Below are 15,752 nucleotides of genomic sequence, written 5' to 3'. Positions count from 1 at the left end.
TACTCAAAGTGAGAGAAAGTACAGGTCAGTTCAAACCATGTGGGATTAATGCCTGACACATAGAACATAATCCCTATCCACTTGATCTTCCGTGTTTCCAACAGGAGCTGTTTGAAGCAGAAAAGCTCATCCTTGTATGGGAGAGGTAAGCCACGGACGACGAGAATTACACATGCAAATTGATAAGCTTTCCCAACACCTCATTTCAGAACAGGACCATTAACAACCCATCATCTGCTAAAGATACTATTCTCAGTTTAGAACAGAGAAACCAAAACTGTAGCTTTCATCTTTTTTAGCAGTGGCTTCACCGACAGACCTGTATTTAAGCTACACAATCCTTTCATCCACAAAACAAGTAGAGAAGCAGGACTGTAAGACTATTTCTGTTGAGCAGGTGTTTATGGAACTCCATCAAGTCTTGTACACTACACGAACAACAACTTGCTTGCTGTTAAATCCACATCTTCCTGTTGAACTGCTTCCTTTCACCAAGGACATGCTCATGTGCACATGAGCCGTAGGAGTCCGAGCCTTCTAAGGAATTACTGCCCCTCAGCTGAGATGTGATAACCGATCATGTACATGTTTCTTTCAAGTCACAGAGGCAAAATAAAGCATGGAGACAGACTAGGAGCATCTAGGCAGGCAGTTACTGCATCTTAGAGGAGGGGAAGTCCTAACTTCCAAGTGGAGCTGGCAAACTTCAGACAAAACAACTTTATAATTTTCCAACCATGAATATATGTTGAACATGGCAGTGAAAGACGCCCGTCTGAAAGGCCTGCATGTGGGAAGTCTTTATATGTCAAAGAGAGACAGCACAAGCAATAGGAAGGTATTTCTCCACAAGCTCTCCTGTTTAAAGGCCTCATCTCTGAGGTGAAAAGACCAACTTTACGACGAAAGGCAATATCAGCCGCAAGAAACCATTCAAGGCCCTGGTCTGTCTGCCAGACTGCCCACCCAAGGGCTAAAACATCAAGGTGTTCTGGGATGGAGACAACTGTCCTCTGAAACCTGAAGTCATCAACGGAGGTCACACAAGCCAGACAGAAATCCATTTTAAAGAGTACAGTTCAACCACCTGTGCAGTCTGCATTAAATGTGTCGGGAGAGTTTTTCACTTGGAGTCAAAAAGTCTCATGGAACAGGTTTAGACCTTCCTGCAAAAAGTCCGGCATCTCTTTCTGGAGAAGGCGCCAGAGTGCAATTACAGCCAGCTGGCCAGTGGTATCGAGTCCTCTTTGGTTTGTTCCCTGAGCTCTTCCTAATGGGGTGTACTTGCTAGTCGTTAATCTGACGGACTCTAGACATGCAGTGCGGCACTTGGCATTCATCCTTACCTTTCAGACCAATTTAAAGTTACTGGTCCACCCCTGGTATATGTCTCAGAGGGTTCATGCCGACACTGAACACAGGAGAGGAGAGAATTTAAAAAGAAAAACACAACAGTGGCATTATTTGTCACCCCACAATCCAGCCTCCCTTCCCGCCTGTACTGTCCCACCCACCTCACCGGCCTTTGCTGACAAACTGCCTCCGAGGCTCTGGCGCGATCACAGAAAGAGATAACCCGCACTTGCCTGTTGCCAGGAACCGGTGCATTGCCAGGAGGAGCTGCGGTGATATTTTAACCTTCATCTCGCTGTCTGTCTGCTTGAAGGCAGAGAAGTCCTGCTTCCTGTCCCGATGAGCTACTTTCTTTTTCGTCTTGTTATCAGCTGGGGAAGGGAGGGTGGGAGAAGAAAGGAAGGAAGCGATTTCTGTTAGAACGGGGTCCAACATGAACCGCGCTGGTCGGAGTCAGTCAGGATGGCCACGTGGAGCAGAGGGTGCAGGCAGACCCCTCTGCAAAGCTCAGCTCATCAGCACGCAGCCCAAACCACAAACAACCAGGAGTTGTGTGGCCATGGGCCCCTGTCCTGCACGGCCAGGCACCCCAGCCTCTGTCACTTCTCTGTCACCTCGGTCAGGGGAAAGTCTCTGCTTGCCAACACCTGACTGCAGAGCAGCTCTGCATGCCACACCTCAGGTGGGGAGAAGTCCCGCTCAGTGTTACTGAACATCAAAAGGTGGTGTTTTACAAGCATAGCTGTGATAACTGTTTATTACATACACATTCCTTAGAAAATTCCCAGCGTGTACACAGAGGAAATAGACAATAACTTATTTCCTTTGCTGCACCACTGGCTTCACTGACTCTCCACAGCTGTGACAAAATCTGCATGCCTTTGGTTGAAGTATTCCCAATGTCTGGTATATGCAGTTTCTTTTGTCCTGTACAAACTTCAGCAAAATCTGGCAAGGTGTATAGCCTGCAGGTGGGAATCTCTGGCCACTTTACAGGCACTGAAGCCAGAATAAAGTACAGAATAGCTTCAGAAATTCAGATATGGGTATTTGCCTGCTAGTGATTCTGGACTTCTGTTCTCTATTCAGCTAAAAACCTGCCACTTGGTTCGTCTGTGTCTTAAAACAGGCTCTGTGGCGAGGAATCCCCATTTGTGAAAGACAACATGAAAGAGACACAAACAACTCAGGAATTACTATCTGCCCGCTGAGCTGATCTCCCAAAATGTTTAGGAAACCAGGTAAGTGGACAGCTACAGGTATGTTGGGGTATGGTATACATCAGTTCCAGGGAGAAGAGGTCTCTGCTCAGACAGCAGGGTGCTGCTCCTCTCTGGTGACACCACATGTAGGGTGGCAGTGGCTAGAAGCAGCAGAATGCTGTCAGACAGCTCTGAGCTCCACAGAGTGCAGGAAACCCAAGTGTTGAGGCAATTCCTGTGAGCCTCTCAGAGATGAGACACGGCTCAGGTTCTAGGGCCTTTCAGGGAGAAGATCCTAACAATACCACAGCTACTTGTCTATCAGCCCCTTAGTCAATTGGTGTAAAATGACTGGACTTCTGAGGGACCACAGGCAGCACTGGCACATCGATTCATGGCAGAAGATTTGGGCAAGCACAAAGAGGTGTAGGGGAAGCTGACACTGTGAAACTGCACATACTCCCACGTGCTTGTTCAGATTTTGGGTTATAAATGCAAAGACAATTGAAGTGATGCACTGTAGCAAGGAAGCCACTGAGGTGTAGAGCCCTTTACAAGTCCAAATACATGCTACAGACTACTTAAGGCTCAGAGTGGCTGAGTTTGGGGCTTGGAAATGCACAATACTGGTAATTTACAGGCTTCTAGATTTTCCCAAGTCACCCAGTCTTTTAGACATGAGTACATCTAGAACCTCAACTTTCCAGGAACATGCCTCCACTACAGAACTATCACAGACTCAACAGCAATACTGTACTGACAGTAATTTACCTACTCGATATATCTCGAGCATATTCTGTGAGCAGTGCAAATCAGAAAGTTTGAGATACTTGTTCCCAGGCACATGGAGAAGAACAGTGATGACCCATGCCCTTTTTCTTCTTTGAAACCAGAAGCCTCTTACCCTAGTAGTACTTTACCCAAGACTTGGACTACATCAGGGACTGCAGTTTCTCTTCCAAAAGCAGGAATAGAAACCACTGAAGGGAGTGGCTACAGACTAAAAACAATCCCTGCCTTAGGAATATAGTCTGAGACAGACCTTATCTGTACTTGCAGTTACAGGAAAGATGGATACCAAAGCAATGGAAAATGAACAGGAGAAAAGTCCTCTAGAAGCTCTCACTAGGTCCTACCTCTTGTAAGAGAGAAGAAGAATAGAAACTGCTTTTTCTGAAAAGCTCAGAGAATGTTATTTTTAAAGCACTGTATCTGAGGTGTTTTCTCACAAGGAGCTCCATCAGGGAGGCAAAAATCACAAGTATTGGCCCTGGGACAGGGAAACATTGCTGTTCTTTTCCTTTGACAGAGCTGTAACACTGCAGGCTTCACACTGCACTTCTGGTACCCGAAAACAAGACCAGCATCACACAATGGGAAGATGCCTTAAATCTTTCTGTCCATATCAGTCATCAAGGTAAGAGATCCAGGCTCTTACTCAAATGATGGGCAATTTCAACTCCTCCTATTTTTTTCCTTGGCAGCTTATCCAGAAATCTTCCCTCAAGAAAAACGGTACTTACAACAGAGCCACATGGCTTAAAGCCATTATCTTGGCTTATTTTTGCAAGGGATGGTCTTAAATTGTTCTTTGCTATCCAAACAACTTTTGAGTTTCTTCTAAGACACAAGAACCAAGGACTGGACTGTGACTGATGTAACTGAATCTGAGCCAGGTATTTCCTGTCTGTCCTTCCTCTGGTAAGTGAGACGAAGACACAGGCATCTCGAGATGTCAAAGTGATCTCGGCGTGCTGAGGTGATCTCTGCTTACTGAGTGCTGGGACGCTGTTTGGTTCTGCAACATGAACAATGGGATGCATGAGGGATACTCTCACTACAACTTCTGGTGCGATATCGACAAATATTGCGAACATCTTCAGTAGGTTCTGGGAATATTCAGACTTCTCCTTCAAATCAAAGACAACAAGCCTGACCATGAGCTCCAGGCTGAGGCAGAAAACTCAAGAGGATGAATGGTCAAAACACAATTAAGGTTGTGATGTCTCTTGTAATAATCCTGAACTTTGATGCCCGCTGCATAAGATGATGAACTACTGAATGAATTTCCTTGAAGGAGCCAGGTTGGACTGGAGACAGCTACAGAGCAGGCAGTTCAAACCTCAGATCACCCATTCAGTTGGAGGAGCAGGCAGGCTGACAGGCACTGCAAATGCACCCAGGCAATTGCTGGGGAAAGTCCTTGTTCTCCTCCTGTGCTTTTTGTCTTTAGGACAGAGGAGACATCTGCAGTGAGGTCCAGACAAGACAAAGAGGTGATGAAACTCACCTTCAAGCAGAAAGCTAAGTAAGACAGGCCACCAGTCAAACCTGCCCAAAAGGATGAACAAGCAGTCTGTGCAGTCTGACACAGAACATACAGCTTTCTCCCCTGGGCCTCTGAGAAAGTTGAGGAATGCTCTCCCACCATGGCTAGAGCCATGGCAGCACAGGACAGATTCCTGTAGTGTGCCAACCATGAAAAAATGCTCCAACTTTCCAGTACTAAGAGCCAAACACACTGGCAGCTCTTCATCATGACACTGGCTGAAATGTGTCATGTGTCATGGCAGAAACATCTTCTCTCCACCCCTTCAGCATCCCTAATACAAAGTCTCATCCTCAGAAGTACTCAGTCTACCCAGATGTTGATGTCAGACATATTTAATAATTTTTCTTGCTCCTATCTTCTCCTTGCTTCCAACACCTCTGCAAGCCACAGCAGAATAGAGCCATATGAAGAAATACCACACATTTATTTGGCACCCTCCAGAAATTCAGCTGCAGAGTTCAGCAGTGAGAGCAGCTTTCAGCAAAACCTGTAAATACACTATTGCTTCCACCTTAACACAGTTCAAATGGTTTTTCATGGAAACGACAGAAAGGCACAGCTCCAACACCAAGGTCAGCCATTTCATCAAATTTCAAGTCTCCATCAAAGCAAAACAAAACATTTTTAAAACTTCAGAACAAAGTGTAACACTGCTGCCAGAACTTTTCAAAAGGTCTCTTTTTAAGTAAACACCTAGTACAGAGCAAATCAGTCCAAGGGTTTCAAGCTGACTTGTTCTGAGCTGAGCAAGCCAGAATGGTCTAATAATGAACAGAAATCAGAGGTGGGGTTGCTAACAGGGGCACTCTGATATCAACATCAAAAATAACCTGCCTTGACATATAATGGACAATAAAGTACCTTCAGTAAACCCATGTTCTCATTCATGTTCTCATCACAAAGCCAATTGGAGGTTGGCTGCCCAAATCCAAAACCCCTCACACCTCATGTGATCCTCACAGCTTCTTGGGATTTCTGGTCTCTCCCTTACTGCTACAGTATCCTTCAGTCTAAACAGTGGAATGATCTCCAGTGCTTCATAAAGAAATCAGAAGTTCTACTTCATGGTACTTATCAGGAATCATCCCCTAAAATTTCCTGCATCCTCCAAGAACACTAGGAAGTTTCCTTCCTGTTCTGAACCAGGAATTTTCAACAGTAAAAAACTATCCCAGGAAGGAGAGTTTCAAGTGAACTCAGTGTTCACCAGCTCTATTTTGTTGATATAGGAAGCCTTCAGGTAGTAAAATTAAAATTAAATTCTCACTTCCTTGCCCTCTAACATCCTATTAATGGGCAAGGCTTTTTTTTTTTTTTTTTTTTTTTTTTTTTTTTTTTTTTTTTTTTTTTTTTTTGTCCTGAAGAAGAACACAGCCTGATCTATGTGTTTTCTCTTAATAAACAAGGGAGGGGGAAAACTGAAAGCATATGCAGTGTCTTCACTCATAGACGCACATAAATATCTCAAAGGTAGACAAAGATAGGATATTTTTGGAGTATAAAAGGAAGCTTGAATTCAGCCTGCAAAAGCATTATGTTGTAACTCATTAGCCCAACAATTCATTTGTGAGGGTATGAAAAGAAATCAATACTAACTGGACTTCTGTGATTTACATAGTAATTAGACTGTTCAGCACGTGGTGAAACACAACTGTGATTTACATGAACATTTGGGTACATAAATACTGGTAAAATACTGACCAGGTACAAAAAGCATTTCAGGCAAAAACAAGTAAGTCTATCTCACAGTATAAAGTGCTCATTGGGCATTTGGCTTGAAGGGAGGATAGAAGATGCTTGTGTTGGCCTGAAAAAGATGCTGTAGAAACATTCCAATCCCATCCGTGAGGAAAGAGAAAGAAAGCAAAGGACAGCTGAACAGTGTTAAAGATACTTACAATTATTATTTCTACTATAATAGAATCTGGAGACATCCTTGTGCTGCATGCAAACACGTAGTGAAAAATAGCATCTGCCAGCAAGTGATGAAACCGCAGATAAGACAGATGAAGAGTGACTGAAAGAAGTCCTGTATGCACAGGCAGGATTGTGCAGACGGGGGGAGAAGCAGACACTTTAGGTAACTGTCCAAGCTTTAATCTGGGAAAGAAAAGGGTCCAGATCTCTCAAGTCCCAGGTAATGGTTGACCTGCAGCATCATCTCCCTCAACACACACCAACACAAAGAAGGAAGGAGCTGTGCTGAGTGATAAAAAGAGAAGGCATTTAGGACAGGCTGGTTTTCAGCTCTGAGGAAGACTTTCCATTCTCAAGATTTCTCATTGAGTGACAGATACTCTAAAGAGACTCCATTCCTCTTCCTTGAGGCATGGAGGCCCTTGAGGCAGAGGGACAATAGGGCAAGATGTGGGAGATCATGAGCACTGTAACAAAGGTTTAACAAGCTACAGTGGTGAACAGCTGGCAGGAGAGAGCAGATTGTTGCAGATGTAAATCTTCCTGGCAAAAGGGTCAAATAAAGAAATTTGTCCTGCTTCTGAATTAATACAGCAAAAAGGAGTGAGGTTCTCATGCTGCAAAAACAAAAAATACTTTAACCATTTGAGGGATCTGCAGGTCATTTTGTTAAGGAAACTTCCTAAACAATTTGACTACTGAGATTTTAAATCAGCAATGTAACATCTCTCTAAACACAGCTATAAATACAATTGCTGCTGAATGAAGTCTTTATTCTCATCTATAAACAAATTGCAAATATTTCTACTCACTGTATAGATCTGTTTCATCCAGAATTTCAGACTTGATGATCTCTTCAATCACATCTTCTAAAGTGACAATTCCCAGGACTTCATAAAAAGGATCCCCTTCTCCTTCATTGTTTACTCTTTGCACAATAGCCAGGTGAGACTTGCCTGCAAGGAGACAAATCAGCAATTTAGACATTTTAGAAATTCCTGAATGATCAGAAATTATAGCAGAACTAGGGACACGCAGGTATAAAGAAAAAGACAAAAAGGTTGGTGTCAGGCTTTATGAAAAAAGGGGCAAAGCTTAACAATGCTTAAAATCATAATCTGATTTCTGAGATACACATTCCTGCATCACATAAATCCACCTAATGCACTAGAAGAGAACTAAAGAGATGAGTGTTCTTGTTCTAATGTCTTTCCCAGCAGAACTGTCACCCTGGCACTGAATTCATTATATTATCTTGTTGTTCTGCTTCTTGTCTCATGCATTGGCAGAGGAAAGCCAGGCTGGAGCCCTCCTTTGCAGTGAGATCCCATGAACATTTTCCTCAAGCCTGGAAAAAACCAGCAACAACGACCAAACCACAGAAGCACAGGAACAGGGTAGAGGTGGGGAGAAGTCAGCCCCATCCATCAGCTCCTCTTTTTCCCCTCCCTTCCTCAAAAATAATTTATTTATATATTCTCCATATGGGGGGATGACACCTTATTTAGGAATTAATTAATTAAAATATTCAAAGCAACTGTCTGATCTACCAAAAGAAAAGCTAAGACGAGATTTAGCAGCAGTTCTAAAGATTCCTGAGCTCTGCATCATTCACAGTGAATTCCTAAAGTCCCTTCTGCCATAGGAATAATGATGGTAAGAATATCATCATCATGACCCTTCAAACTGGCCTTGATACCTTTGGTTGCCAGTTTCTCCAGCTGCCACTGAAAGCCAGTCCTTTGTAAAGCTGCATAAATAATAACATTCATTCAAAAGGTCCACCAAATGCCAGTGGCATTTTGCAGTACAAATACACAGACATCAGCATGCTTTCTGAACTATCAGGGGCTAAGAAACAGTGTGTCACACTCTTCTTTGCTGGTCTCAAAAGTGATACTTATCCCCAACTGTGGAAGACAACCAAAATAGTTCGACTTTGCTTAGACCCCTTTATAGGCAATAATGTCTGCCTGTTTTAAGATTCAGATTATTAGACTAACAAGCATTCAAACTATTCCAGCCCAGACTTACTCATGCTTAAAGAATGAAAATATCCCGAACAAATTAGACGAGGGAGGAAAACTTATCAACTACTAATATAAACATTGCATCAGGTCAAGTCAATTCACTTTGGTAAGTTTTTCACATCTGCTTTCCCAGGGACCCAACATAAGCAGTTAAAAACAAATTCTTGGTGAATGCTGTCTGTCGAAAGTTAAATTCTTTTGCTATTCCCAGCTTGTGATCATTTAAAAGGAATTTTCCAAAGCAGGGTCTAATATTAGACTCAAAATGAAGTTTCCATTCCACTTAGGCGATATTCTCACCAAAGTAACTACTGCATAATCTGATTGTCTTGGAGCTACTCGTTTAGATGCAGATGGACATACTTTAAATACCAACTACACAGCACTGCTGAGTCTTATCTTGAGGAGACCTTATTCTACAGTGAATTAATAGAAAGATGATTTGTGATTTTTAAAGTATCAACATTCATATTGTACTGAAGGTCTTTCACTGTGCCAGGTTTTACGGGTTTTATTTCTCTGCATTCCTTTCAAGACTTCCAGCTCTTTCTACTGCTCAATGAACAGCATTAAAGTGACTTCATAAAAGCATGAAAGATTTAAGTACTATTATTAGTGCCATTCCCTTGTAATATATTACTCCAACTATATCCTTTCAACAGAACAATGTTCAATAAGATCTGCAGCACAAAAAAAAAAAAATTACACAGACAAAAGAAATATTCTGATTTATTTCCCAGTGCCTGCTCAGATATTAGTATATTTGCTTTCAAGTCAAAAAACACAGCTCCTTCAAGAACCATTTCTATCACAGACCAGAGCAGCTCATTAGCACATGCTTATTCAGCTGCTAATTCCTCAGGATATCTGTTCTCCAATATTAGTAAGTGGTAAGATCTGTCCAAGTCGGTTAAATTAAAAAAACAAACTGAACCAGCCAAACAAAAATGCCAGAAGACAATGCTATTAACTCTGGGTTTCAGCTTTGATCAAAATCATCAAATTCCAGCCTTTTCCTCCACTTCTGCATTGCCTATGATAATGCTGAACTAGGTGATGAAATTTTAAATTTTGAAAAGAACAGTCTTTCTAACGGTGGAGTCCTGAACACATCTACAAGCAACATTAGAGATTCATGAAAATGGGATTGGGGAAGGACCTGAAGGGCTGGAAGTTGTGCACAAGTTTTATCCACAAAACCAGTTGCATGCCCACCAAGAATTCAGGATCACTAAAATATGTTATGTTCTCCCCATTTGAGCAGCTGCAGGACTCTCATCTGAGCAACAGCACCTAATGTGAGATGTGTGACCAAAATCTGTACCAGCTACTGCTCTCTTAAGCAAAGTGAGCTGATAAAACAGGAGTTACGGAGAGGTATCAGACATATGGTAACTTCTACAATGAAAAAGAAGGCTAGAAACACTTTCTTCTGGCCCTGCCACAATCTCCAATTTTTGGGGTTTTTCACTAATCACCCAAAGTATCAAGACCATTGAAACTTGTCAGCATCACTGGATTTTGGTGGGTAGCATCGATATTCAGTTCTACCTTCATTATTAAAACTACATGTTACAGAGAATTTATCTGCTGAGAAGAGAAATTATCCACACACACAGTGACACTAACCTTTCTTCCCTCCTGACTTCAAGTTTTCCTGTTCCAGACTTTATCAATCCAACATTTTGCTGGGGTCAGATGAATTTAAGCCAATCTAATAAGCTGCCCCTAAAAGGCTGCCTTTTGCTCCCAAGTTTTCTCCTTCCTTTCCATTGGCTCCAACGCTCATGAAGTTATTTGATGAGACAGACCAGATCCGAAAACTACATTTCTTGGGTCTTTGCAAGATAATTTTGACCCAGATCCAATAATTTGCAAGAAATCACCAGACAGTGGAACACACATCAGAGGTGGTGATGGAGAAGTTATGAAGATGCATTCCCAGACTGGTTGTCCTCTCACCACAGAAGCCTGCAAAATACCCTGCACGTATGGAAGTAATCAAGACATAAAAGGCTAAAGGAAAAGCTAGGAGCGCAAAGACCTCTTTATACACAGTAAAAGAGCACAACACAGCATGTGCTCAACTGTAAAAGTGGCCTGTAAGTAAAATAATGACTCCTCTGACTGTTTGAAATAGAAATGGGCTACAGCTTTATTCAAAGATTTATCAAGTCACTGGCAATTGTGATACTATTTTAGTCAACCAAAAAGAGAGGTTTCAGCTTGTATTTTCCACTGCTGAAGATGTACAATACACATCCAGTAAGGAGCTGAATAAAGTAAACATCCAGCAGGTAAGAAAACCTGGAGTGCTTATAATATTCCTAGGGCTTTGAGAGCAGAACAGGAGTTAAACAGAACAGGTGTATGGGAGTTCTGTACTTCACTGATTTTCTGGCCACAGTCTCTAACCACACTTCATAGATGACATTAATGTTTCTTTAATCACTTGTTTTAAGTGTTGATACAATGAGATCTAGCAAATGGGCAGCTCTGCAAAACTGCCATGTCTGACAATAAAGGCAGAAATGTGATGTGTGACCCACAACTCCTCTGCAGGCACAGGCAGGCAGTGTTTGCTTTCTGCCTCAGCTTCCCCCCAGTACAGTGAGAGTCAGTGACACCACCAAGGGCCTGTGTGGAGCTGATACCTGCACATGGCCTGAGGCACCACTTGTGACAAATGTTCATCTCTCAGTTACATTCACAGGCAACTAAAGCACCAAGGAGTTTTAGTAAACATAAATCCAGTCTCATCCCATTGCTTAAAACCCTGCCACTCAGCTTAGATTTTGCTCTGTACAACTTCTGATTTATTAAGCTAATTAAGAAACATGAAGATGCTTAGTTAAATCTGCATGAGTAAGTGAACCTAGAACGAGCTCCTGGGAGTCCGTGTGATTTACTGACCACACAGAGCAGAACTGGAAGAAATGCCTGAAATACTCATTCTCTTATGGCACCATGACAATTTCTTGAAAAATCAATCACGGGGGAAAATTCTTCCTTTCATCCTGAGGCATTCATATGTCTAGAGCAAGGACCTTGAGAATACTGCCATGCAGTTCAAACAAGAGATGAAAACATCTGACCAAGTTCAATATCTGCTCTGGTCAGTCACAGGATCTTGACTCCATGAAGAGTTTTGCCATTTGGATGGAGCTGTACCAACCCCACTGCCACATATCACTTCCCCACAGACACACAGGCAGAAGAAACGGGATGACAGGAACATTATGGAGTTCAATAAATGCAAATGCAAAGTCATGAACCTGGTACAAAATATCCCCGTGTGCTGGCACTGGGGACTGACTGGCTGGGTGAACACACTACAGGAGTCAGCAGCGTGTCCCTGCAGCAATGAAAAGGAACTGTGTGCTGACATCAGCACATGTGCAGCTGGCAGGTCAAGGCAACGGATTATTCCCCTCGATTTGGCACCTGTGAAACCACACCCGCAGCACTGGTATTCAGTTTGGGGTTCTCCAGTACATGAAAGACATTAAGAAACTGAAACAGTTTCAGTGGACGGATCCTAAGATGGGCTGGGGCTGGAGCCCATGATGCACAAGGAAAAGCAGAGGGCAATGCATTGGTTGAGTCTCACAAAGAAAAGGCTAAAAGAAAGGACTTAAAAGTCTTTCTGTACCTCATAGTAGGCTACAGAGAACACAAAACTAGAGTCTTTTGAGCTAGATACTGATGGGACAAGAGACAATAAACACAAGTTTCAAATATGGAGACTCTCTTTAATAATGAAAACTGGAACAGGGGCCCAGAAGGGCAGTGAAGTCTCCAGCTTTGGAGGTATTCAAAACTCAGTGACGTGACCAAACTTCAAAGGTGGCCCACTCCAAAGAGGGGGTTGGACAAGATGACCTACAGAAGTCCCTTCCTAAATTATCTTGTGATTTTAACAGACTTTGAGGGAGGTCTGACTGAAATCCCAGGCCAAACTTAATTTTGAATTTTCATTACTGAATTTCTAAAAAAAATTGCAAAACTTTCAGTACATAAGGACATATAAAGACAGCAAGTTTTACTGATCTGGAATGCCAGTTCTGGAATGCCAGCAAGTTTTACTGATCTGGAATGCCAATCTGGCTTTGTATGTGACCAAATGTAGTAACAAAATGATACTGCTAGCCAGACTATGCTGCAGAAAATTACAGTACTGCTGCCATAGCTTCAGAGCAAACCCAGGTTCTCAGGAAAGAGTGATCCAACAGCAAAGGTGTAACACAGAAGCTCTGAGCAGTGAGCCACAACCTGTAGTGACATGTATAAGCTTACACTACGTGAAAGCAACTAGAGATGCCTCTATTTCTGCTGAAGGAGGTTTATGAACTCAGTAACTGGGAAGATTTGTAGGTGTTATTCCCCCCTGCAAGCAGCAGATCTCACTAAAGGCCCCTGGCTTCCTTTAAAAAAAAAAAAAAAAAAGAAAAATCAGTGTTAAATCAAAGCTATGGTAAACACTTAAAAAACAGAAGATTCCTGTTAAGCCAGTTTGTGGTAAAACAAGAATCAGACTAGTCCATTTTTGTTAAAACCAGTAATCTGAGTCTGTTTGCTGTTGGTTAGTACCCTGGAACATTAAGCCATAGCCTGTTTAATGTGCCTTCAGTGACATGGAGAAAAATCCCAGGCGGTGTTCAGCTGCCCTTGAATTTGCCAACTAACAATGCTTCTGAAAAATCTCCCTGTTTAATCTTACGGGACTGTTTTTGTTTTGACTGATTTGTACAAAGGTAAACACTGGTCTGTCAGTGAGATTCCCAGGTTCAACAACACATTATTCAAAACAATAAATTTTAAAACGTGCTGTATAATTCATGCATTAAAAATAACTCCCTCTGGAATAGCCCTGCCTTGTACGCCATAGTAAAAAGTGTTTTCCTAAATTTCTTTTCTGCACCACAGTTCAAGGACATTAAATCTCCATTCTATTAGCAGAAATTTGCATTCATGCTGTTTGCTTTTTCACTTTGATTATTTTCAGTGGGCAATCAGACTTCTACTTTCTCCAAACACACACACACAAACCGGTGCATGCTGTCTTTGGGTTCATAACACAACACCATTCACAGAATCAAGAGAAACCCAAAACTGCTGCAAAAACATAATCTAGGTTTAGACTAGGCTTTTTAGATACTGCTCTTTTACCATTTTTAATATATATTTGGGAAGGGAACCTGATAACTAACATTCATTTAATATAGCCACATGAAAATCATCCAGACCCTCAAAGGAAATGAGTGGAAGTATCAGCACAACCACTGGGAATACAATGATTCTCCTTTAAACCAGAGAGCTCAGTCTCGTACAAACATTAACTAGAAACCACAGCAGCCTTCACAGGAAAATAAAAAAGTAGCACTTTAAATAGACTCTTTGTGTTAAAGTCCATTTAGTGGGAGGACACCAAAAAAAGCAAAAATCAGGGAGAGTTTCAGAATGACTTCCTGACAGTGAATTGTATTTGTAAGGAATACTTTCCCAAGGGAAACGACAGAAGCTCAGTCACTTGCAACTTTGAAAGCTCGACTGGATAAAGCTCCTAGAAAGGACTCAACAATTCTCCAGTGCCCCGTGGCAGATGGAAGAGAAGCGATGAGCTAACATTTTCCATCTCCACAAGCCTATCAGTCGATGTAGGCGCTCCAACTCAACTGCTCCTGCTTTCCCTTCAATCCCTCCTGGTAGGACCTTGGTGAGACATACACTGACAAATATAATTTGCTTTGCTGCTGCTTCTAAATGTGAGAGCACAGCTCTAGAAAGCTGCAGCTTTACCTGCAACTGAACCAAACCCAGCAACCAACTCGGATCAGAAGCTGGGAAATCTCCACAGGTACATGAGTAAAAGAAATCAGCTGGGAACCAGAAATAATTTGAGTGTAAGGAAAAAAGGTAATTTCAACTCAGATCTCTGCTATCCAAGTAGGAATCTTAGGGAAGAATCAGATGTGAGAATATTTAGGGAAAACTATTACCAGGTGGAGGCAGGCCTCAAGAATGAAAATGAAGAGTGGAAAGAAAAAGTTTCAGAAACTGCTTGAACATTGCTAATGACTCCCTCGCCATGAACAGCATGGCAATGCTTCCCAGTCAGGCAGTGCTTCTCCAGTAGGGAATTTGTGCTGAATATGGCTGGGGTTAACAATAACCAGGGTCTACGAGGGTGTAAAATGCACACCACTAGCTGGGCTGCTCTCAGTGCTAGCCAGAACACTGACTTCAGCCTACTAAATGAACAAATACAAGCTGCTTCCCAGAACTGGAAGTTTCTGTCTTAGAATCCACTGGATCTGAAGTAGGAGAGGAAGAGAAGGAAAACCTAACACTTGAGAAAGAAACCTCTCCCAAAACCAAAGTGTTTTGGGCACCTGTCTGAGGCTCTAACCTGAGTACAAAGTTGTGACACCAGGACGCTGGTGGCTTGGCATGAGAAACAGGGTGGAAGTTTAAAAACAAAATTAAGGAACCACTTCAGAAGTGCAGCAAACTAAACTTGAGAGAAGAGGTGTTAACAAGAAGAGAAAATACGGAATCTGGAGAGAGACCTAGGGCTATTTGGGCTGACACAGAACAAAAAAGTTCATACAAAATTTAAGGCAAGCAAACAGAATATTGAAGTCATTCTTGGTCATGGTTCAAGTCTTCCACACTGGATTCAAAAGATACTGAAGTGTAACTTCTGCTGATGTGATTTCCCCTGTGCCCCCACTTCCCAAGGCAAGTAATGACCTTTTGGAAAGAAAGGCAAGAAATTCATCTCCTTACTGACTCGCACCTCCACAGCATGATCAACAAGGAATTTTTTTTAGTGTTCAAGAACCCTAAAAAGGAGCCATACTAATTTTATTACTTCCCTGTTTGTTCAAGACTGTCCCACTGATTTCAGCATTCCTT

General features: G+C 42.2%; 1 protein-coding gene across 2 annotated transcripts in view; it reads right to left on the bottom strand.

Moving 5' to 3' along the window:
• The window catches only part of CNNM2 (cyclin and CBS domain divalent metal cation transport mediator 2), a 114,150-nt gene that overhangs the window by 14,418 nt on the left and 83,980 nt on the right, over positions 1-15,752 (bottom strand). For both annotated transcript variants that reach the window (XM_008643857.2, XM_017726169.1), the window contains exons 2-3: positions 7,617-7,760; positions 1,587-1,724 (exon numbers count right to left, since the gene is read on the bottom strand). In XM_008643857.2, the coding sequence (XP_008642079.1) occupies positions 1,587-1,724; positions 7,617-7,760 (282 nt within the window). The remainder of the gene's footprint in view (positions 1-1,586; positions 1,725-7,616; positions 7,761-15,752) is intronic.

The sequence above is a fragment of the Corvus brachyrhynchos genome, unplaced genomic scaffold (assembly GCF_000691975.1).
Source record: "Corvus brachyrhynchos isolate BGI_N302 unplaced genomic scaffold, ASM69197v1 scaffold61, whole genome shotgun sequence".
Classification (NCBI taxonomy): Eukaryota; Metazoa; Chordata; class Aves; order Passeriformes; family Corvidae; genus Corvus; species Corvus brachyrhynchos.
This window is presented reverse-complemented; position numbering and strand designations above follow the sequence as displayed.